At 44.4% G+C, this 25,161-nt stretch overlaps 1 protein-coding gene across 2 annotated transcripts in view; it reads right to left on the reverse strand.

The window, feature by feature from the left end:
- The window catches only part of TGS1 (trimethylguanosine synthase 1), a 43,129-nt gene that overhangs the window by 7,707 nt on the left and 10,261 nt on the right, over positions 1-25,161 (reverse strand). For both annotated transcript variants that reach the window (XM_029069258.2, XM_029069259.1), the window contains exons 5-12: positions 22,864-22,981; positions 22,224-22,310; positions 19,844-20,018; positions 18,354-18,684; positions 17,017-17,172; positions 14,919-15,062; positions 10,951-11,167; positions 9,401-9,479 (exon numbers count right to left, since the gene is read on the reverse strand). In XM_029069258.2, the coding sequence (XP_028925091.1) occupies positions 9,401-9,479; positions 10,951-11,167; positions 14,919-15,062; positions 17,017-17,172; positions 18,354-18,684; positions 19,844-20,018; positions 22,224-22,310; positions 22,864-22,981 (1,307 nt within the window). The remainder of the gene's footprint in view (positions 1-9,400; positions 9,480-10,950; positions 11,168-14,918; positions 15,063-17,016; positions 17,173-18,353; positions 18,685-19,843; positions 20,019-22,223; positions 22,311-22,863; positions 22,982-25,161) is intronic.

Consider the following 25,161-nt stretch of genomic DNA (forward strand, 5'->3'; position numbering starts at 1 on the left):
ACCGCAATTAAATGAATGTGGTACTTCTGCCTGTGCATCAGACCTCACTTAAACGGAGTCTGATTCCTCCTTCTGTGCGAACATTTAATCTACGACTTGGCCCCCGCTGACTGATCGATACTGAAGCGTTCAAATTCCCATCCCTGTGTTTCACGCTGCACCACACGTTAAGAACACTAAGCCATCATGTTATCGGATTAATGCATCATTCTTGACTTTTCCAATGCAGTTCCACAGGGCCTGGATCTTTAGCGATTAATGGCTATATGTGTAAGTACACATGTGCAGAGTGCTTTAGATCAAAGGGTTTCTTCAACGTTTTTCAAGATTTATTTTAGTTCCTTAAAAAAACAGGGAAAAGAAAATGGTGGTGAAAGGAACAAAGCTACAAACTTTTCCTAAATTCATCACAGATTTGGTTTTTAAATCAGATTTTTTATGGTTTTTAACAGTCTAATGTAAAGCCTGGAATGCAGGCAGGGGTTTAAGTAAAGCCACATGGCATTAAACATTCTGATAGGAAAGGGATATATTCCAATGGAGATATTCTCAGCACTCCCAACGCAGGAATCTCAAACCAAGACCTGTTGAAAATTGGGAAAATATGTTCCCGTAATCACATCTCAATTCAAACTTTAACCAAAGACGACGGGCAAAAACGAATGGGCCCGATGAAATGGAAACTCCAAGTTACCTAAGAGGAAGGGAAAGGAGCTCATTTTGGAGGTCCTGAAAACGTGAGATGGAAAATAGCCCATCGTTATCCCGGCTGGAGCGGTCTTTCATAGGGTTGCTTCTCACTGTGTTCGCAATTTGAATTCTCTTCCCATGAATGATGAATAAAAGGGGATAAATTGGTAGTCAGGAGACAGAAGCTTGATTTCTGACTCTGGTGCTTATCCCCAAAGCCTGGGTCATTTGCTTGATTTCCCTCTGCCGCCTTTTCCTAACTTTTTCATTTTCTAGAGGGAAATCATTTTCATTTCATTTAATTTCATTTTCAATTAACTGGAGGACATTTGTCAAGCAGTCCTAAGAAAAACCAAAACCCTAAAAATGGTTAGCTCAGGGCCCGGGTGATAGGACCGGGCTAGATCCTTTCAATGCTCCCCAACAGCACTTAATACAGAAAAAAAAAAATTGCTCAGTAAATACCATCAATTAGTGATTAGATCCTATCTTCTCCCTTCACCACTGAAAAGACAGGCCTTCTGAAACGGTATTAAATAGTCTGGGGTAGAAGCAACATAGGTCGTATTGTGAGGATAATAAATCATCCTCAAAAAAGCTAAGGGTTTGTTTCTGTAATTAATCAAGGAAAGGCATCGTCTCTGAATTCGTAACTCTTACAGCATAATGTAAACATTCAAAGGGCTACGAATAATACGGTCGGTCATACCGTCTCTAGACTGTAAGCTCCTTGTGGGCAGGGAACTTGACGGCTAACCCCGTTGTACTCTCCCACGTGATTAGTAGAGTGCACACAGGAAGCGCTTAATAAATACCGCTGATTGACTGACTGGCAAATACTGTAACAAAGCAGGGTGGCCTAGTGGAAAGAGCCTGGGCTTGGGAGTCAGAGGACCTGGACTCTAACCTCAGCTCTACCACATATCTGCTGTGTGACCTTGGGGCAAAAACAGAGCCAGAAGCTTCGAACAGTGCTCTGCACACCATAAGCGCGTGGCTCAGTGGCAAGAGCCCGGGCTTGGGAGGCGGAGGTCACGGGTTGGAATCCCGGCTCTGCCACCTGTCAGCGGTGTGACTGTGGGCGAGTCACTTCACTTCTCTGGGCCTCAGTTACCTCATCTGTAAAATGGGAATTAACTGCGAGCCTCACGTGGGACAACCCGATGACCCTGTATCTCCCCCAGCGCTTAGAACAGTGCTCGGCACATAGTAAGCGCTTAACAAATACCAACATTATTATTATTATTATTAATAAATGCCACTGATTACTTCTGTGCCTCCATTACCTCATCTGTAACGGGAATTCAACAGCAGTTCTTCCTCAGACTGTGAGCCTGGTGTGGGGACTGATTACCTTGTATTTACCGGACTTGGCAGGCAGTAAGCACTTGAATACCACAATTAGCACTATTGTAATTATTATTAAGTTTCTTTCTAAAGAGAGTGCTAATGGCAAAGGCTCAGAAAGATTCCACCTCATAGAAACTGTTTTGGGGGAAGAGATAAGCAGTGAGCTGATGAGAATACAAACCCAGTAACTTCCAGCTATTACAGCTTTCTCTACGTGGGTACCGAAGCAGTGGGCAGATGGAGGCGTGTTTTTTTTTTAAACACACTATTTTGAACTTTATCTTGATTGCGACGAGTGGAGCCGTAAAACTCTTTGGCTTTCAGCGAGGTGAAGACGCGTCACCTCTCCCGGTACCTTTTTCAGCGTAGAGCTATTGTCTCCCGAGTGCTTCACCGTACTGTGGGAAACGAATCGACTGCAGAGGTTTATCAGTTGGTCTTTTCAAGAATCTGATCTCACGGGTTGTTCAGATGATGCTGAGGATGCACAGGTCTGATGCGGCGCATCTCCCCAGGTGAGGAACAAATTCCAAACCAGTCCTCTACTGAATAGGATCATAAGGAAGTAATGAGCCCGGTAGGAGGGGACGGGAAGAGGCGGGGCGGGAAGAGCACTGAGGTCCTTGGTGGGAAGGCACCAAACTATCCCTCCACTTGTTCCCGGCCACTGGGCTTTCTGACCCTGGAGGAAAAAAATGCCGCGACTCCAGCTTCAGGTGTCCAGCCTGGTCGGGATCTAGGATCCGGGGCACCCGGAACCACTGGTAATAGGAATAAAGGTATCCGTTAAGCGCTCACTAGGTGCCGGGCACTGTTCTAAGCACTGAGGTGGATACGAGGTAGTCAGTCCCTGTCTCTCATAGGGCTCACATTCTTAATCCCCATTTTCCAGATGAGGTAACTGAAGCCCAGAGAAGTGAAGTGACTTGCCCAAGGTCGCACGGCAGACATGTGGCAGAGCCGAGATTAGAACCCACGACCTTCTGACTCTCAGCCCGTGCTCTACCCACTAAGCCACTCTGCTTCTCACTACTTCAAGCTTTGATTCTGTACTTTGCTGCTGCTGGCTTTTTTATTGTTGCTAAGAGACGAGGGGGGAAAAAAGGAAAGGGAAAGAAAGAAAACTTCAAACTGAGACTCGGGGGGGGAGGATGCAGAGGGCATCCCCTCTCAGGCCTCCTATCCTGGGCTGGGAATGAACAGGTTGGGGTGGGAAAAGGGACAAGCAGCGAGGCAAGGAGGGGAAGTGTGAAGGAAACTTTCGCAGTGGGCACTGACCTTCTGACCGGTTGACCTATGTACTTTCCAAGGCCAAGATTATGTAATAATAATAATAATAATAATGTTGGTATTTGTTAAGCGCTTACTATGTGCAGAGCACTGTTCTAAGCGCTGGGGTAGACACAGGGGAATCAGGTTGTCCCACGTGGGGCTCACAGTCTTAATCCCCATTTTACAGATGAGGGAACTGAGGCACAGAGAAGTTAAGTGACTTGCCCACAGTCACACAGCTGACAAGTGGCAGAGCTGGGATTCGAACTCAGGAGCCCTGACTCCAAAGCCCGTGCTCTTTCCACTGCGCCACGCTGCTTCTCAGATGCTGAGAAGAACTGAGATGCTGGTCTACTCTTATCAAGAGAGATGACTAGATAAAAATTATGGTATTTGTTAAGCGCTTACTATGTGCCTCGCACTGTTCTAAGCACTGGGGTAGATGCAAAGTAATCAGGTTGTCCCGCGTGGGGCTCACAGTCTCAATCCCCATTTTACAGATGAGGGAACTGAGGCCCAGAGAGGTTAAGTGGCTTGCCCGAGGTCACGCAGCAGACAAGTGGTGGAGCCGGGATTAGAACCCACGTCCTCTGACCCCCAAGCCCGTGCTCTTCCCACTGAGCCATGCTAGGCTCCCTGTGTGGCAAGAGAAGACAAGAAGCCTGGGGCTTATTCTTCATGGTGTGCACCCACGTGGAGGTTTCTGCGGGCCTGGCGTGACTCGGAGCATCCAGGCTTCAGGAGAACAGGCCCATTGGGATCTTGGAAAGCGGAGAAGGGGAGAATGCCAGTTAACGGGAAGGAGAGATTAAACCCACGTGGGCAAGCAAAGACCTCCCTACCACTGACCATTCCGATGACGTGAAAACTGCCCATTAACCGTTTTAAAAAAACAAGTAATTGCTCTTCCGAATGCCAATACAGGAGCGATGGTCTCTCACCCGGCAGAAGGCTTGCAGAGGGACCACAGTGCTTCAGAATGCTGTAATTTAAATACAAGGTACAGGTGGGGTGCACCAGAGCAGAAAAAGAGATATTGAGATTGGGGTAAGGTTCAAAAATAGATGTGGTTTTTCCCTCCCTATTCAACAACTGCTATTCAACTGCAAAATAAGTGAACTTCAAAGCGGCTTCACGAGTGTAACCTTTCTACTAAAATGGGTGGTTAGGAAAAGAAGAAAATAGATCTACTGGCAATTGGTTTAATAATGAGATTGTCAGAAGTCAAAACATTCAGTATTTACCTAGCAAGCCTCCTTTTGCTCAATTTAAGGCATTTTACAGGGACTATCACTTTCATGCTCTCTCTTCCACTGATGAACAGAACCAGGGAGTAGGAATTTCAGCCTCTACTACCAAAAGCGCAGGTATACTAATACGAATCTTATCCCCAAGAAGAGGAGAAACGTTAGGCGATGTCCTCAGTAAATCGGATCGAAGAAGACCGAATACAGACATACCTTCTAAACCCATCTATGGACTCCTTATCACTGAATTCATCCAAATCCTCTTTGAGTAAAAGGGGGGCAAAACATCTCACCCCGCTCCTCACCAACTTTTCTCTTTATCCACGTGCTTCTAGATGGTAGTGCACGTCGGCTAACCACAGATCACACGTGCACCTAATGGTGAATTAAAGATACAAAAGTCAGCCACAAATTAAGAACGCTTTCTCTGGCTTGTCGGCTGTGTGACTGCGGGCAAGTCACTTCACTTCTCTGGGCCTCAGTTACCTCATCTGTAAAATGGGGATTAAGACTGTGAGCCTCACGTGGGGCAACCTGATGACCCTGTATCTCCCCCAGCGCTTAGAACAGTACTCTGCACGTAGTGAGCGCTTAACAAATGACAACATTACTATTATTATTATTAGTTAAGCCACCTTGGAATGTTCATACTTCAAGAGGGCACAGCGCTAACTACAACGGGGCAAGGAAGAAAATAATTCTCTGGTCTGTTCTCCATCTTCAAGGCAACATTTCAAGTTTCAGTGAATTTTGGGACTAATCTGCCTGATGAAGTCTTAGAAACTATTGTGAAATTTTGTTAAGACAAAAGCAACGATCATTCCCACTAATCAGTTTAAAGCATCGGCCGGCACGACGGTACGTACGCTGCACTTCCTGAAGAACAAAGTGAAGGATTCTTACCACTTCTCCACCTGAATGGAAAACTAACCAAACTATTCAAAAATTGTCTGGTTTCTTGTCTTTCCCTTTCTATCGTTTATTGGTATCGTCTCTCCCTCTAGAGGTCAGAGAAAAACCAATTTTAAAAAGTAAAGAGCCTAGCAAATGCAATTCGCTTTACGCAGCAAGGGGCGGAACTCAAGTTAGCCAGCAGGCTATTTGCATAGGGTTAACCACTTCTCCCAAGCCGCCGAAAGGATGCACGCATTTACCTAGAAACAAACTACTATTTAGTTTTTAAAACTGGCTTCACTTAACGTCCTGAATTTCGGAATCGGAGCATCCCTTAAAGTTAACTTGGAAAACGATATTAAGGCTTTCAAGGTGGCTTATGCATTCACTAGAATTCAAGAGTACACTGAAAATACTGATTAAGCAGGGCTCAAGAAAGCTTCTCCAGAGATTTCATAGTGGATATTAGCGGATCACTGGGGAGGATTAGAATCAATGGGCTGAGGTCCCGATCGTGGACATAGCATCGGCTCCACTGTCAACTTCCTTCCTTCCTTCCCCCGATTAGACTGTAAGCCCGTCATTGGGCAGGGATTGTCCATCTCTGTTGGCGAATTGTACATTCCAAGCGCTTAGTACAGTGCTCTGCACATAGTAAGCACTCAATAAATACTGAATGAATGAATGAATACAAATTGGGCCGAGACTATCAAAGAGCAATGTGTGGGTTTCCAATATTAGGCAGCCCCGGGACAGTAGGATGACAGGGGTCCAGTGACGCATTAAACCAGGTTATCGGCATTAAGCCTGGTCAACCAGCCCTTCTTTAGCCATGCAAATGGTTTAAAATAAGCCTGAAAGAAGGAATGGGCCAATGAGACTCAGTTCCACTGTCACCCCGCTGAGAGATTAGGAGAATGGGGCTTGTGACTGGATGGATGGAGTTTAGTGTCTGACAGGATTTGTGTACCTGGAATAGGTGGCTAGGTCATATGATAAAGGAAATACATTTAAAGAAAAATACTTTTCCACAAATAAATCCGTTCAATTTGATGATTAAACCTACCACCATAAAAGATTATTCACTTCTGGAGAAGGAAAGTACCCCTCAGGGGTCAACTGGCTGATCTAGTATAAAATAGCCCACGCACGGTCAAAAGAGGCAAGGGAAGGTCAATGCGTATCTACATTTTCCATCTTCCCTTCTTTGTCTGAGCTAGCCAGAGTGATGCGGTCCCCCCCACCCCAACCCGCCTTCCTCTGGTTTACAGCACACTGCCTTCCCATCCCAGCCGGGCCAGAACCACAGGAAGAGAGTGGGATGGGGAAGGGGAGAGGAAGGAGAGAGAGAGGACAGTGGCCATTCAGAAAATGACCCAGCAGCAGGCACAAGGGCTGGTTCACACAAAAGAAACAAAAATGTTGGAGGGCTGGAGGGAGGCGGGGGTTGGAAAATATCCTCAGGGGGAAAGAGAAGTCACAGGGAACAGAGAAGGGCAACAGTGGGAAAGAAATGGACGTACCTGCAGTGACTGTACATAACATTGTGTACGCAAGCTGAGATAAAACTGCAAATTACACGGATTATATCCCTAGGTGCCTACATTGTTGGATGACCGCAACTCAATGCATGCCTGTATCAATTTGTTACTAAAGAGGTGAATTTTGATCTTCCAGCTTTAAGAACATTAATTCTTAAAAAGATGTTAATCGGGCCTTGAGAATTTTCCAGTTGCATAACCTGAAGAGGTTACGTTTTACCGAGGAGACTTTTCACGTCGGACATCGATAGAATACTTTCAGAGCCAACGAGATTGCTGGCACGGATTTTTGCGTGCATTTGCCAAGTACCACGAACCAGGTAAATCAGTTCTCCTCCAATACAAGGGCTGTCTTCGCACACTGTAGAACGCATAACGTCCACCGCTGTACGCACGCTCAACGGTTTCTTTGATGACTGCACTACATTATATCCCAAACTGACAAGCCTTGTCACAAGAGAGTCCCCTAATTTCCGAAGAGCGTCCTAACCAAAACATGGTGAAAATACATATAACGGCACAAGTGAGCGTCCTGGGAGTTTTACAGCTCCGTTCCACTTTTATCATCTTCAACCTTCAACTGAGCTCCTATGTGAAGCACTGAACAAACAATTTCAACCTTCTCCCTGACCCAACATTACCAGTAACAAGAAGCAGATTGATGCGATCGATCTGAGTGTCATTTTCTTTCAAAAGCAAGGCTTAATTAATTTTCCAATTGGATGATCAGCTAGACTAATGAATCAAGAGTATCGACTGAGCGCCTACTGTGCGCAGATTATACTACCAGATACAGGATACATGATTCCTGCCCACAAGGCGTTTATGATTTAACTGGAAACAGACACATAATTTACTTACAGATAAGAAGAGAACGTGCCTGAACAGAATAATTCACTACAGAAATATCTGCTGAAGCATTTGGGGCCATCGATGTGATCTAGTCTGTAGTGGAAAGATTCCAACAGATGCGAAATATGATTTCTGGGGCCCACCTACGAAAAAAAAACCTCAGTAGAAAAGAAGAGAACTATTGACCTATAGGAATAAACATATATTTGGGAAATTTGGGAACTGCATATTGGAAAACTGTTGGTTAAAGCCCAAAGCATCATATTAATAGCTCCCTCTGCCGATTGTACTAGTAAATGCTAAAAAAAAATAAATGCCGCTTCAAAATTGGCGCTTCAATTGCAGAAGGATCAAAAAAGAATGGGATTGTGCAACCTGAACTTGCATTTATTTGGAAGATCAACAGACTATAACGTCCTCAAAATCTAATACGAGGGGGTCTCATATGTGGGTGGGTGCGTGGGCAGGAGTGAAAAGTAAATGGTTCAGAAGGAGGAACAGGACGATAGCGAGGGAAAAATACAAATGATTTTTTTCCCAAAGAAAATGCCCTAAAAGAGAAGGACATAAAGTCTGCTAAGTTTTGGGGCTTTGACTTTCCATGGCTCTGGTCAAACTTCCTGTTAAGAGAATACCTCAAATCTCTCATTCATTCTGGCTTAAGAACTCGCTCGCGACCAGTTCAAATAGACCCTGGGGATGCACGACTAAACCCTTAGCCAGAATTCCATTCTGCTCTACTCAAGTTCCCAAAACCGAGTCAGGGTACTATTCGGCCCTAAACCAAGTGTCTTGTTTCTGTCTGCCCGCTATCCCAGATGTGAAATTGTGGCAAAAAATCAAGATTGCGTTCACGAGGCCCAGGACTCCTGCGATCCTCCTCGGACTCACACCTCTGTATCAAACGAAATGAAGGAAACAGTGTCCATTTGTACGAGATCAAATTAAGAAAGGGCGAAACAATTGGTTTCCTTTGCACTCTTTCCAGTGTTTGGAGTGGTATCTGACTGTCTGTAGGTGTTTGTTGTAATTTAAAAAATGGAATCCCTTTGGGGGAAACTGTATTAGGTGTCACTTGTCTCTTCCAAAGACCGGTCTTGTATTCCGCAATCGTAACAACCAAAAAGATCTGCATATTGTTTATACATCTTTGATTCTATTTATCTATTTTGATGGCATTGATGCCCGTCTGTTTTGTTTTGCTGTCTGTCTCCCCCTTTTAGACCGTGAGCCTGTCGTTGGGCAGGGATGGTCTCTATCTGTTGCTGAATTGTACATTCCAAGTGCTTAGTATAGTGCTCTGCACACAGTAAGCACTCAATAAATACGATTGAATGAATGAATACATCTGCAGGGTTTAGCAGAAGGAACATTTGCAATTTCAACACCATTTATTAAACTCCCTAAACAACGTGTTGTGCTAGATCACTTACCTGTCATTTCAAAATGAATATACTCCGCATTGCAAACATTATCTGACTCAACAGAGAACATGCCAGTGAAATATTACCGACAGGTAAACGCGGAGTTTTTGGCAAACCCCCTGCAACCTACCTGATCAACATCAGCGTTTCGAGGGAGAAAATACACAATGTTGTTAGTGATCTTCCGGGATAGGCTGAAGATTTCAAATGTGGAGACGAGTAAAGGAAAAAAATATTACAGCCCGGGTTGGTTTGGGACAAAGGACGCTTCATTTAGGCAATTACCAGCTACTCCACCACGTCAGCCCAAAATAAAACCACCATGTTCTATTTATATATAGGAAAAGGTGAAAGAGGGAAGAGGAAAGGATATGCCCCACCAGGCACAGGCCTGAGAATCAGATGACCTGGGTTCCAATCCTAGCTGGTTCACTTGTTTGCTGCCTTCCTCGGTAAACAATCTGGGTTTACTAAAGGGGGAATATTTACCTGTGGTTGTCTTCCACTACCTTGGGGAGCTGAAGTTGCCCGCACAGGCTGGAGTCCTTTGGAATTCCTGAAGTTCTACCTCCCACAGGCCTATTTCTGGAGCCTGTCAGTCTGGTGCCTCATTCCAACCAATACGCACAAAAATTAGAGACCAAGAGGAAAAACCAGGCAAATAGTTGTTCCTCCCTTCAAATAGCAAGTCCTTAAACCGTTATGCAAATACCGTGATGTTTTAGGGGGAGGGCAACCCTCCCCCGCCACACACACATTTTAAAGTCTCCCATGTTTGTGAAGAACAGCAGCAATTCTTTATCTAGCTTTCCTCTTGCGGTGAGTAATTCGCTTCAGTATTGGAAAGAGTCGTAGACGACTGGTTGAGGGAAAGGACGGTTGGGAAGATACCCTCAAAGGCTCTTCCAGGGAACCGAGAAAGGCTGTCGGAGCCCTGGGGAGGGGAGGTAAAAAAAAAAAGGACGGGAGTTACCTGGGATGAGGTCTCAGGGCTGGGAAGACAGAAGAGTGACTAAATAGACTCATATAGAGAAGAGGGGTCAGAGTTAAGCAAAAACTGAGTTTTCAGCTAGCTTTATCTTTCATTTGTGCCAGCTCACCCAATCTGAGCAGCCGGCTAAACCTGGGGGACCTCGAGAAGCAGGGGAGGGATGGCTCGGACGCCGCAACGGAGAAGGGCCACAGAGGCTGAAAGAGGAACCACGGAAAAAAAGTACAACTCCAAGAGTAGCTATTATTAGGAAGAGCACAGTAGGCTGCAACTTCTTTCTCCTTTTCCCTCTGGAAGTGAAAGCCTGGGAAAGAACTCTTCAGCTGACAAGCTTCCGAGAAGAAATGCCTGAAGACGAGTAATTGCTTCCCCCAGCCTACCGAGGAGACCACCCTTAGGTGGTTCCTATTTTCTATTAAGTGCAGCTCGCTTAGACCCTAGAAATTTATTTAGCTGGAGGAAACTGACTGGTCTCCAGACGCCCAAAATGCCCAACCCTTAAGTCAACCTGCCCTTGACGTCCAGTTCCCCGAGGCTGATACGACACCGTCCAGAAACAATAAATCTGGTATTTCTATTTTCTAGCTGGCAGCTAAACTGGCTCGCATCCCATTTTCCTAGTTCTGCAATAAAGTGGAACCGGCTCAAATGATCCGTGAGGAATCACGACACCGACTCCGAAAGGATATCCATCAGGAGACATCATCGTTCGGATGTCAAAGATCTCTGCGGTGGCGTAATCGGGCCCTCCCCACGGCGGGCTGAGGAACACCACGTCTGCCTTTAAGTTGGGAGCCAGCAGCAGGAAGTCTCCGCAGATGAGCTCTAGCCGGTCGGCTACCCCATACACTTGGGCATTGTTGCGAGCCAGATCAATCTTCACGGGATCGATATCAATGGCAATCACTGGAGGGGGAAAAAAGGAAACGAGGCATGCGGTACATTATAAATACAAGCCGACATAATTCTCCCATTACAGAGCACTGCGGTACTCCTTGAAAGTACCCCCGGGACCCAACTGAACAACTTTATTCTGGTGAAGACACTCAGCCAGGCATCCTGCAGATAAATCTTCCAGAAACCTTCGAAATGGATGATAATTACAGACTGTAACCTCTACACATAAAAGACTTGGCGGCCCTCGACTCCAAATGCAGTCTGCTTTGAAGAGCAGGGTTTGGAGCCCGCTCACCGACACTGACAATTGTTTGGCAGCCCACGTGGCTGAAAGGAGGTCAGGGTTATCATCTGCTTTCCAGGGCTTCGTTCCTATCCTCATCTCCTTGCAAGGACATGAGGGCTGACAAGAAAAGAATGATACAACACAAAACACTTTTCTGAATGAGCAACATGGGCTGGGTTTTCAAATTTGCCACCTAAACCCCCTGCTAAACAGGGAATCGCAGTATTTGTGTTACCAAACCCCTCCTCGGCCCAAACGGATTTGGATTTACCACTTTCCCTAACACGAAATTTGCAGAGATGATGACACTCGCAGCAGACCGCAATCCGGCAAAGAAGTGTACAGGCCTGTTTCGAGGTTGCCCCTTAGAAAAGTTGTTTCTTAAAAACAATCGCAAAGACAAAACAAAATTGCCTATGTTTTTCTTTTATTGCAAATATTTTTAAAGATAATGGATTGACTTTTGACAAAGTAAAGAGTCAAAAGTATGACCCAAATCTTCCTTTGCAATCATTATGTTAAATGAGACATTCCATGTAGAGAAACATCAAGTTTTATGTGTTTCCACTGAAAGGAATTTCACATAATGTATTGCAATTGTTCTGATTAGCGCAGCAAACATCAGCTAATTTTAACTTCACCCTATTTTGCACCACATGACTCAAGTGCACCTGTAAACAGTCCAAATTGTTAATGGTGGTGTTTTATGCCGGGAAGAGCTAAAAGGAACATTGCTGCATACTGCAAGATCGCCAAGGAAATACATCTTGCCGCTGATTTCATATGCTGTATAACTTGTGATTGGTTTCAAAATGCATTAAAACTCTGAAAATATGAAAGTGGCTAAAGTACTAAACTGGCAAATAAAAACAACTGATTTAAAACACGTGTTGCAGAAAATACATATTTAAAGAAACTAGTGTTATTCCCTCTCCAGTTGAGGGGGGGGGAGAAAGAAACCAAATTTAAATAAGAAGAAAGAAGAAAACATAAATCTATTTAATCTGCCAAATTACAGTTCATGAATCCAGGTGGACAGATTTACTGAAATCACAAAAGAATAAACACAAAAGAGACCTTCAACATCATGAAATCCAGTGTGGACGAATAACCAAAGCAACCAGCGTGAATAGTTAACATTAAATCCTGCAAAATCTATTGCATTTGTGCACAAATTGTTTGCATAAGCTTCACAAGTTCTCAATTACAAAGAAATGTATACAGAGAGATAAAAAATGCTCTGGGAAACGCTAAAGTGCAGAGGAGCACGTTCAAATGAAGGATATTATATTTCAGCATTCAAACATACAACAGTTTCTTTAAATACCGTAGAGTCTCTAAAAACAGTCAACTCTCAATTGCATGGGGATCACAGACAGCATAGTTATATACAATTCAGACAATTTAAAGTAATCACAATACTGGTATTTATCTGTTCAGTGCTTACTGGGGTACAGACAGTCCCCCTCCTTTAAAGGGAGTGAGGACAGGATTCATCCCCAGTAACAGATGAGGAAACTGAGGCCCAGAGTGGGTAAGAAACTCGCCCAAAGTCACATAGCAGACCAGAAGCAGAGCTGGGAATAGTATTCTTTTCTCCTAGCTGGGCCATGGTCTTTCCTCTAGGCCAAGGCAGCCTCCCCTAACAATTTAAATGAATAACCTGCCCACCCTTTAACGGCAGGAAGGGATGAACAATTAGTCTCCGTTCACTCAAAAGAAATACACATCACTCTTCGGCTGCATGATGGCCCATTTGCGCTTTGCTATATTCCATGGATAACGTTCATATTTGGTCGGACTTCAGGGGCAGCAGTCCTAAAACGACTACAGGGAAACCAGCCAACTGATGCCATACAAAACCATACCCCATCTTCTTACTCGGCTTTACAGAGCTCGGTATAGGGAAATCTGGGTGCCTTCATCTTTCTGCTCCCCTTATAGACTGGCAGGCTGAAATCCTCTGAAGGCTCAGTAAGTGCGTATTCTCACTTGACGACAGTAAAGACGGTACTGGTGGAATCTAACCCGTTTGCTTGTACATTTAAATCCCCACATGGAATAGATCCGGTTACAGAATGTTTTCTGATGCATCTGGAAGGGTTGCTATCTAGTTAAGGGACAGACCCAGCTGGTCTAGGCAAAAGCTCTTTGTGGACAGGGATCCTGCCTACCAACTCTACTGTACGTTCCCAAGTGCTTACTACAATGCTCTGCACGGCGGGGAAAGCTAGCTTATGGCAGAGGCACAATCCAGGTGGCAAAACCTAGGTTCAAATGCAGCAACTGCCATCCTCAGAACCTCTAAAATGCATCTGTATGTAAATAATACAAATAATTATCAAGTGCTTACTAGAGCATGGGCCTGGTATAACAGCTGAGTATAACGCTCTGCAGACAGTAAGCACTCAATAAATACAAATGAATCAATCAAGAGGCCCCTGGTTCTAATTCTGGCCCCGCTGCTTGCCTGCTGCACGAACCTGGGCAAGTCACTTGACTTTTCTGTTCCTCAGCTCCCTCATCTGCAAAATGGGAATTCAGTATCCATTCTCCCTCTTACTTAAGACTGTGAGCTCCTTGTGGGATCTGTTTATCTCGTATTTCCCCCTGAGTTTCGTACAGTGCTTGCATTGAGTAAGTGCTTAACAAGTATCACAATTATTATTATTATGTGCCAAGCACCGTACTATGTACTGAGGTAAATACAAGATTATGTGGTCAGACATAGTCCCTGGCCCATACAGATGTTACAGGAAAAGTAGGAGGAAGAACAGGTAATGAAAACCCATTTTACAGATAAGGAAGCCCTTCGTGAGCAGGGAATGTCTTTCTTTATTGCTGAATTGTACTCTCCAAGTGCTGAATACAGTCTGCTGCGCAGAGTAAGCACTCAATAAATACGACCGAATGAATGAATGGAGCTAATAAGTGGAGAAGTAGTGTGACCTATTGGAGAGAGACAAGTCCGGGAGTCAGAGAACCTGGGTTCTAATCCCAGATCTGTTCATTTCCTGCCGTGTGACCTTGGGCAAATCACTTAATTTCTCTTGTGCCTCAGTTCCCTCAGCTGCAAAATGGGAATTCAATGTCTGTTCTCCCTCCTACTTCGACTGTGAGCCCCATGTGGGGCCTGATTATCTTGTATCTACCCCAGAGTTTAGGGCAACGCTTTGCACATAATAAGCGCTTAACAAATACCACAATTACTATAAGAGACTTCATAACCTCTCTGTGCCTCAGTTACCCCATCAATAAAATGGGGATTAAGACCGAGCCCCATATGGGACATGAACCCTAGCGCTTAGTACAGTGCCTGGCGTTCAGTAAGCCCTCTGCAAATACCATAAAAAGAATGCTTCACCGCCACTGGATGACATGTAGAAATGCCGGCATCTTTTAAATCTACAAAAAACTGCCAGGCGGAGGGGGAAGGGAAGAAACTCAGTTCTCCGGCGAGCAACAACTAATTACCTCTTTTCCCGGCCAAGGCAAACTGAATGGCATTTCCCCCAACTCCGCAGAACGCATCCACTACGATGTCACAGTTGAAGGACTGCTCGACCCGACCTGCGATGTGTTCAGCAATCTTCTCAGGTGTGACTGAAAACCAGCCCTCTGAAAGGAAGAAAAATGTTTTGACTCTTTGCAAAAACATTTCGATAAAAATACCAAATTCATCACAACTGTCATTTTGGCAAAACGTGTCCATAAGACCGAGCGGAATAGGCTACTTCTATAACTTCAATGGGCTGCTCTTAGAATATGACTCCCTAAACGTGTGACGTCCATCTCGGTCTTTCTTTGGGCTGACTATGCCACTACCTTACTGTTAAGCATGCTTCTGTCTGCGTAATTCTTATCCTTCGGCCTCTCGCTGGTCCCTGGAGCTGCCGTCCCAGGCCGCCTCCACGGTCCGACAGAATATGGGGATGCTGGTGGGACTGTCCCGTGGTCGCCTGAATCCCAACCCGCTGGAAAACGCCACTGGCACCTTCAAATTAAAAGATTACCACGTGTTGAACTTTTGCTGTGTTTTTCTTGTACACGTGACTAGAGGTCTGTTCTTTATGTAGGAATGCTTACGGGAAGGAGAATCTATCAAGAACCAGGCTATATCAAAACTGGCAGATGAATAAAAAGTGGAAGCCAGGGGGCTGGAATTTCACAGACTTGTCTTTTTCGAGGGCTCGTTCCTCTGATAGTACCCCTCAGTGCATAATGAGAGAAGTTGCACAAAACGGCATGGTTCCGTTTAGAATGTAATTCAAGCACAAAAACCATTATGGGGACCCAGAAAGGCAGAGAAATGTACCCCTAGCTTGGGATTGCTGTTGGAAGGCCAACAGCAGCAGGTTCCTCTGCGCTCCTGGTACCTCGTGGGCCGCGGGCAAATATTGGGGACCCGAGAACCACGGGGCACAAGTTTTCTCGACCTCAACTCAACCCTGTTGCTGTGCAATCGGCCTGTGCTCTGGGGGAAGGAGGAATTGTTCTTCAACTAGAACAGGCCCCTTCTCTCTCTCTTTTTTAAAATGATATTTATTAAGCACCTACTATGCTCCAGACACTGTACTAAACACGGATAGATACAGGGTAATCAGGTTGGACACAATCCAAGTCCCGCATAGGGCTCACAACTCTAACCCATTTTACAGACAGGGTAACTGAGGCCCAGAGATGTTCAATGACTTGACCAAGGGCACATGAGAGACAACTGATGAAGCTGGGATTAGAACCCAGGTCCTTAACTCCCAGGGCTGCGCCCTTCCCACGGGTCACGCTGCTCGACAGCCACTGGGGAACTGGGCCACAGATACAAAAGTTAAGAGAGGGGTACAGGGCGCTCACTTTGGTTGGATTCATGCTACTTTGCCCCATGAGACAGAGGAGTTGGCTTCAGACACGTTACCAGTCCCCCAGTCCTGTGTCACAATTCCTCCTGCCCCAGTGTTGACCATACTGCTTACGTGAACCTGGCTCCCCAGGTTCCGGGGCAGCTAATTGGAAGCCACAAACAATTGGCATAACGATGGATTTGGGGACATCCCCCTCCATCTTCCCCCTCTGCCAAGCCATCAACCGGTTCTGTGGTGGGGGCTGTCCTGCCGCCATAAAAGTGAGCCAGACTGACCTATTTCCCCAGTAAACCACATCCAGGGGCGAAACTACCTGGAAATAGGTTCTCCTAAATACGTAACCGGACATTGGTCAATGCACACTAAAATGTCTCCACCACCTTCGACCCCTTCCGATTAACCTGCCAGACAGTCAACCAGTCACAATCTTTTGCCACTCATCTTAACGAGCGACCGAGAGACGGGGCTAGTTAAAGAACTTTGCTTAAGGTCACAAAGGGAGTCAAATAGCAGATATAGGATCAGAACTCACAATTTCCTGCGCTTAATCCATTAAACTAAACTCCTGTAACTGATACCGGTCAGATGTTCTATTTAATGTCACCAATATTTACTTCTGTGTTTCCTACAATAAACAGATGAGAAAATAAAATTGCTGGCTTAAATGTTTCTATAATAGAAAACGGCAGGGTCAGGTAAACTTCATACTCTACCTCTGTCTAATTTAATGCCTTCGTCAAAGCGTGAGAAAAGCCTGTATCTTTGGGCCCAATATTTCGCCAGTTCGGGATCGGCTGCAATCTCAGGAGGGAAAGGATTCACGGCCTTCCTCTTTTTCCTGTTTTTCTTTGGCTTCTTTCTTCTTTCGTCTATAATGAAAAAGGTCCCGGGACACTGTTACCATTAGAGAGGTCTACTCATGGTTATCAGAATGCACCACCACTATCCAAACACCCAGAAAGTTAAAAATGTCCGGTTCCGTGCCAATCACCCTGCACGTGCTTGATAAATAAGCGCTCTTAAATCAGTACAAGCTGGAAGACAGCGCCTGCAATAATGGACTCCCAAGATCAAGGACTAACACACTATCCTTCATAAGAGCACAATCAAGGTTTCCCTTTTTGCACTCTTTCTTCCCTCCTTCTTGTCCCTTGATCTCTTACTGCTTTTGCTGTCAAACTTTGAAGGGCATCCATCTAGCCTTCTGAATGAAATGTATTACTAAATCCAGAATACATAAGTAGGGCCATTTACTTTAAGTTGCCTTAACCAAGAAAACAAGCTAACGAATGCCTGCCACTATGAATACCTGGTGAGATGCAGTACATAGCAGGAACGAAAATCTAAGAGTTTGTTTCGTAGCTCAAAGTAGTTTTAATATACTGTACTAGCTGGCATCACCGAGGCCGATTTTGTTTACTTTATACAACAGCAAAAGTCCACTTACAAAGTGGGAGAGTAGTGTAGCATCCGAATGCAGAAGGCTGAATAATTTAAATTGGAGAGCAAGGCTAGTTCGCATTTCAGAACTTGTTTTATGGTCAGGAAAAGTCTGCAAGAAGGACCAAGTAAACTCCTATTGAAGGGAATAAATATGGTTTCCAAGAGAGATTGAATCACAAGTGGTGATGTTCCTCGATTATCGGCATTTTTATCATTCAAACCCTTGTGTACCTTAGGGCACAATTCAATAAAATAATACGCCAAAGATTCTGAGCTGTGACCGTTCAGATTTTCTTAAAAATCAATCGATCGGGATCACTAAAAAAGCCGCTTCCTCACTAAGGAATAATGGATTTGTTGAATAAATGAGAAAGTAACAAACCAGCTTAAAAAAGGGCCCAGAATAATCATTCTTTCAGAGCCGAATGCAAGATCAGAAATTGGAGCAAGGCCCCATGCTCATAAAAACGTTAAATGCTCATTTTATTTGAGATAAAGAAATTCCCTAACAATTAAAGAAGGAATATGTAACTGGGCTATGCACAGGCATCATTTGGAAAACCCAATGACATAGCCTACTCTCGAGTTGATAAACATCTGCTCTCACCTTCAGTTTCTACTCGGAGATAGTCTGGAATGTCCAGTGCGACCAGCTGCCGCCCATGAGCACATTCCTGCTCTTCAGCTACATCTGAGACTTTGTTTTCTCTGGCTTCTTCCATTTCGGGTTCGCAACACACGGGAGTCGACGGGGATAAGTCAGTCTTTTCAAGTTCCTCATCACTGTTTTGAGAAGCCCCTTCAGGTTTTTGAACAGCTCTTTCCTGTCCATCCGAGTCACTGCTCGTGGAGGTGTCTTGCTCCCGGTCCCGATGACAGCACTCCTGAGATACTCTCTCCTCGGCTGGTTCATTAACCCACTTGAGGAATTTCTCTACCTAAAATGTCACAGACAGTTACAATCTCCATCCTGGAATCTATGAGGGGTTTCGATCTGTCTGACACATATTTACAAATCCGACTGTGTACTCGAGGAAAAAAAGCAAGGAACTCTAAAATGCGCCTTTCATCAACTTGGTGGTATCGCCTGACATTTTAGGGCTCAAGCCGACCTGCTAAATACCTCCAGGAAACCTAGGTAGAGGGGCAGTACCTCTGACTCAGGTGAGTGTGTTAGGTACAGGTCCGAGGGTAGAAACGGCCTGCAGTCGCAATCCTCAATTCCCCCAGCGAGGTGAGGGTGGAATAAGATGCCAGAGATACGTAGGGGTGGGGGGAGGAAGCCGAATACTCCATGGTTGTTGGTGCACGCTGACTTGGAAGGCATGGACCTTGGAGTCTGAGGCTGGCAGAGTGTGGGTGGAGGGCAAGCCTATTTATTCACTCAATAGTATTTATTGAGCGCTTACTATGTGCAGAGCACTGTCCTAAGCGCTTGGAACTTACCATTCGGCAACAGATAGAGACGATCCCCGCCCAATGACGGGCTCACAGCCTAGGCCCCCAACAGGCAGGAATAAGGCACCACAGAGTTCTAACACAAGCCCAGACCCCCACATGAGCTGGGTTATGTCCAGATCCTAAACTTCGAGATACCCGTCAGCCCTGGTCCTAAATTTAACTACTGGGCCTGGATTCTGTCTTCCTCCCAAGGCGCTAAAACCTGGGGGAGACGACAAAGATGGATACAAATGCAAACACAATTCCTCAGGGAAGTGGACACATAAACAGATATATAAAGCAATAGGAGAAGGCGCAGGGAATCCAATAATCCAACGAGAAAAGGGTGTGGGATGTGGTAAGGGGCTGCTGCGACGGGCGGGAGTCGGGCAGGCTCTAGGCATCTTTTCCTGGCTCAGGACGAGGAAGCACAGAGGTCGTGAAGGGTAAAGTTGTGGTTTCGCTGATGGTTCTAATCTAATCCGGGGGGTCGTGGCCGGAACAACAATCCAGCACAATTCCTTAGAACTCCTCAAAACTCAGAACAAATGCATCAGCCTGATAGGCAGTGAACTGAAGAGAACAAATGCATCAGCCTGATAGGCGGGATTGCTGTAAGTGAACTGAAGAAAACACAAAATCAAGATTTTCTTATACCTTACTCAAAGTCTTATTCTTCCGGGAAGATGATTTTTCTGATTCTTCTTGAAAGAAGATGTGCTTATTTTTTGTATTTATTTGTCTGCGCATATCCAGGAACTTCGATTTATGTTTCACATTTTTCTCCAGATACCGCACCCGTCTCTGGGTAAAATCTGAAATTCCGCCATATCTGCAACCAAAAATGGAGTTTAAATTGATGTTAGTCCCAACTCTACAACTAGCCAATTTTGTTCTGGGGAAAATATGAAGTACACAGTTTCATTATTATTCAGAACAGTAGAGTTTCATTACTTTTCAGAACTATCCAGTTTGAAATGTGGAGTAGAAGTCCTGTTCTTATCTAAAAATTATCTAACTTTTCAGAGGTGAACTTAAGGTGCTTAATCCAAAATTAAAATAAACCATGAAAACAGAAGTGCAGGAACATTTTTGATGTATAACTTAAATTAGGGAGATAACCCCAAAACAAGAGAAAAAGGCTAAGAAGAGTGCTGTGTATTTCAGAAATCAAAGCAGATCTTACAACACAACTTTCTTCAGAGTGACAAAGAAATCAGATGAGAAAAATAAAGGGTGCTATGTTACTGTACGGAAAAACAGATCCAGCTCCAACAATAAGAAAATTCTGAAGCAGATGGTGACAAAAAAAGGGAAGCTTCATTGTGTTTAAAGAGAAAAAAAGAAAAAAAGTAAAGCCGATCTGCTATTAATACCCCTTCTAAAAAAAAAAAGTTAGGTGAACAGGATTAATTATAAAACCGTTTCAACGTAATTTAAAAACCGATTTAATTCAACAGCAAAGAAGATGGAGGGCAGCATCTATCCCAAACAGTTAATTTATCCTGACTCAAAACAGTAACTGAGGATGTGAAAACTCATCATTAATAACCAAGAGGAATGTCTTTCCATAAGAAAACTTTGGTAACTATCAGGAAAGTTGTACATATGGTTTAGTTTACTATTTGAAGATCCACTTTAAGGAGATAAGATTTTCTCTGTTCTCAAAATACACGTTTCACAGTTATTCACGAAATGACTGATGCACTAAACCAAAACTGCACCGAGAGAGGAATGAGGCACACGCATATAAGAAGGAAATCCACATTTTGATGTCATGCTTCCAGAGTACACTGCCCAGTGAACCTATTCAGGAAGCCCCTTAAATGCAAACACCACTTGCCAGAGATGAATAATTATAGCACTTAAGTGCTTTCTATATGCCAAACACTTTGCTAAAGGCTGGGATAGATGCAGGATAATGTGGGTCCTTGTCCCACCTGGGGAGCCTACATTTTAAACCTCCATTCCCCTGAGTCCTTGCTTAATTTGACCCTAAAATCTTTCAATGAAATGACTTGTTTTAGGAGGGAGATCACTAAAAATATAAAATGGCCCTTTTGGACATAATAGATTCATCTCTAGAGACTTCTAATATAGGTCAGCCAAAACAAACGATCCTAGCTAGGCAGGAGTTCTAGAGGTGATGTTTGAATCTCTTAATAAATATCCATGGAATTGATTGTCAGACTTTTGGGCCAGGAGAGTTAAATATGGTCGCAGAATAAAAAAAGGAAATTTTTTTACTACTGACAAGCATTTTTTTGAAGCCCTCAGATTACTTTTTCCAAGACCCTTGTTCGCAAGAGGCTTAATGGTAAGAAGGGAGAATTAATAGCCCAATTTTGTTAAGGGGAAAAAGCAGTTTGGAGAAATTCAAAGTCTCGCTGCCAGACTTTATGTCACTGAAGACGCTGAAACAACTCGGAGTATTTTAAGAAAGTCAATCTGAAAGAAGCATACGGTCTAATGGACGGAGAACTGGGAACAGGTCACCTTGCAAATACAATCACATTCAATTTCTCACTTCAGGAACTGGCCCAATTTGCAAAAAGTAACTTGCTCCTTAGTCCACAGAGTAATGAACTAATCCATCAATGACATATATTGAGTGCTTACGCTGTGTGCCAAACACTGTATTAAGTCCCTCAGAGGGTACAACACAGCAGAGTTGGTGGACACGATCCTTGCCCACAGAGAGTTTGCTTTTGGAGATGTTAACTGACCTGGGACCAGAATAACCCCCCCACCCCCATACTCATGGTAGGCTAGAGGGATTAATAGGAAAACAATGTTTCTGAAATATAACTAACTAGCAGCTGGAGGCAAAAAGCAAACAATGCATTACCTTACTACCAGACGTGAACTGTGTGCAGAAAGGGAGGGAAAAGATTTAGCTCAGTCAGCAGAAAGGCTAAATAGGTCACTGTTCAAGTTGCAGTGTCCCTTAATGCCAACTTCCCAATTAACCTAATTTGGCTATGGGATAGTAGCTAAGCTTTCTGGAAAACTACCGTTCAAATATCTGGGTAATTACTTTTGGCCTGAGCCATGCTTGAATCCTAGGAGAGAACCGTTGTCATCGAAGTCGGCAGCTGGATTTTCATCGATGTCTAGCTCATGGCTGCAAACAAGAAGAACAATTTCCATCATCAGTAACAGGACACTTTCTACTGCCTTCTTTGCCAACCCATGTTTTCAACAGGTGTTAACGTTGAAATGCAAAACACCAAAACGAGAACCCAGTCTTTTATGGGTGTTTGCTCCCGAAAAGTCCTTTTTCAACATAAGCCTTTGCCAACACAATATTAGTTATAACCCATACCCTTTAACTAGAGATTTGCTGATCAGCTCAAATACTGGTATCTATTCCTGAACAGTTTTCTTGCAAAAGAAATGTGATTCTTTCTTTCCCAGGATTATTAATCCCATTTGCTACAGTAATTCATTGTGTAACATTTTTCTACACAATTATTTCCCCTAAGTGTAAAAGGTCAATAAAAACCAGCTCCTAGGCTATGGTTACTTGCATTTCCTTGTATTTCAAGAGTCCCATCAATTATGCTCGACTCCCTGCCCCTTCTTACTACTGCTTGCATTACGGTCCCCTGTGTTTGTACTCCTCACTCCAATGTCTCAGAACCACATTCTGACGAAAGTAAGAACTTCTGACTTGCCTTCTCTTGAGCTTGGCTGATTTATATTCTGGAGGATCTTCTTCACTATCATCTCCATTCTTCTCATTGCTGGATGATGTCTCTTTGTTTGTATGTGCTCCCAAGGAAGTCTGTGAATCTAAAGCAGCAGAAACATGAAAGTGCATTTTTCCCCCTCTAGGTCTGAGGACTCATCTTCAAAGGTTTGCAGATTCAACCAAAATGCTTCAGAGTTTTTCCTGCAGCCAATTGTACATGCAAGTCAGCCAAAAAAAAAAAAATCAACTGTTTCACCTTGTCTGTTCCACTCAGGTTTGAGGCTGAGCATCCATATGGTTCTGTATCTAGGCCACTTCTGTACTAAGGTCTTTAAGAATGCTCCAAATAAATCTATTCAGGCAACCAGAAAAACAAACCCGCAAACACTAATTACATTAATTACACAAACCAAAAGATTTTTTGTTATTAGCTTCCTTTTGCTGACCTACCCCAACATTTACACACTGATTAAAGCTATCCATCCTAAAGCCAATTTAAACTTAGATAGTAAAGTTTCCCCTCAGAATGAGAAAATAGGCCACATTAATTCAGGAAAAGGCACCATAGCCTACTAGAAGGATTTACTCCCAAGCTTTCAATCTAACAAAATGGGGGCAAGGAGACAGAGGGACTTAAGTGGGAATTGGCTAGAAGAGCTCTGAGCTGTAAAGGTGCTTATATGTTTCCACTGGGCTGAATAGAGGTCTCTGAGTTTCCAATTTTGCCCCTGCTGCACTCTACTGCTCCATCTCACTTCCCTTGGCCAGGAGAAGTGAGGTAACCCCACGCCAGGAGATTTAATGGGTTGGCCATCCCCTCCAGTTCCTCCCAAACAGAGCTTGGTTACAGCTTTCAGAGCAGGTTAGTTGGTTGCACCTTTTCCAAACGAGGCTTAATAATGAGCAGAATACTGTACTAACTGCTTGGGAATGCAGAGGAGTTAGTAACAATCAATGGTACTTATTATTAAGCACTTACTGTGCGTAGAGCATTTTCCTAAGTGCCTGGGAGAGTCCAATACAACAGAGTTGGTAGGCACGATCCCTGCCCACAAGGAGCTTACAGTCTAGAGGGAGAGACATTAAAAATAAATTACAATAAGGGAAGTGGGAGAGTATAAGGGATATATACGTGAGAGCTTCGGGGTAAATTCCAAATGTTTAGGGGGAACAGATCCAATCTATTCCCATGGGGCAGCATAAGACAAGGAAGGTACAGAAGAGCAAATGGATACATTCCTGTTTAATCACAGTTAATGAGACTCTCTGCTAGACACTGCCCTAAACCTTCCCCCAGCAACTTTATGGTCTTCCAAACTGAGAGACTCTCCTGTGGGTCCAGGCTCGGCGGCTGGGACACACGCCAAACTAACTCGGCTCCACACTCTGGCTGTACCAGGGCTTCGGGCAGTATTAGGCATCTAACCTGAGAAGTGGAAGGAAGACGCAAAATGAGATGAGCGTGATGCACTATCCCAGGACCAGGCTGACTGTTACTGGGGCCGTCTGCTTTAGTATAGGCTTCCCAAATTATGTTGGCCCCTTTCTACTGAACACCTCCAGCTCGTCTTTCCCTTCACTGCCTTTATTTTGCTTTTCGATGAACACTTTCTGCATTTCCTTCTGGAGACAGATAAGTGGGAGGAGAGAGAAAGGGCTGGGAAGAGAAAAGAGAAGATCCAGAGAGGGAGGTATTAAATGGTTCCCTCTGTTCTGCATTCTCCAGTAGGTACCAGGCTCCATCCTGACTTCTCGTTTCAAGCTATGATTGACCTGAAACAGTCTTTTCCCCTTACTCTGACTTCCTCTCTCTTGCCTTTCTCCCTTTCTTTTACATCTAGTATTTCTCTGGTTGGAATGCTTCTCTTCTTGAGCTCTTTCCTTACTTTCTGTTTCTAGAAAGGTCTCAGTAGTCGTCTATCACCTGGAGTGCTCTACCTCACCAAGCCTAAATAAAACTGTTTGGGGCAGAGGGACCTGAGGAGTAAGGATTTATGTGGTGTCTCCCTCCCCCTTCCTCCGTATTCTTCTCAAAGCTTCCCATTGCTTTTCTTCTGAAATGATGATCAATGAAGAACAGCTTAAGGCAGGGAAACAGGGATGAAGGTAAAAGGGAGGCAGAGAAGGCCAGTGGCGTGAATTTTTTTTTTTCCCTGTGGGACCGGAGAGAAAGGAGCACAAGTTAGGAGAGCAAGGTCTCCGCAATGGCAGTCGAAATAGCAACGGAGCAGGAGCGGTAGATATAAGCAAAATCAATCAGATCAAAGCTGTTCCTCCTGGA

This window comes from Ornithorhynchus anatinus, chromosome 7 (genome assembly GCF_004115215.2).
Source record: "Ornithorhynchus anatinus isolate Pmale09 chromosome 7, mOrnAna1.pri.v4, whole genome shotgun sequence".
In the NCBI taxonomy this organism is placed as follows: Eukaryota; Metazoa; Chordata; class Mammalia; order Monotremata; family Ornithorhynchidae; genus Ornithorhynchus; species Ornithorhynchus anatinus.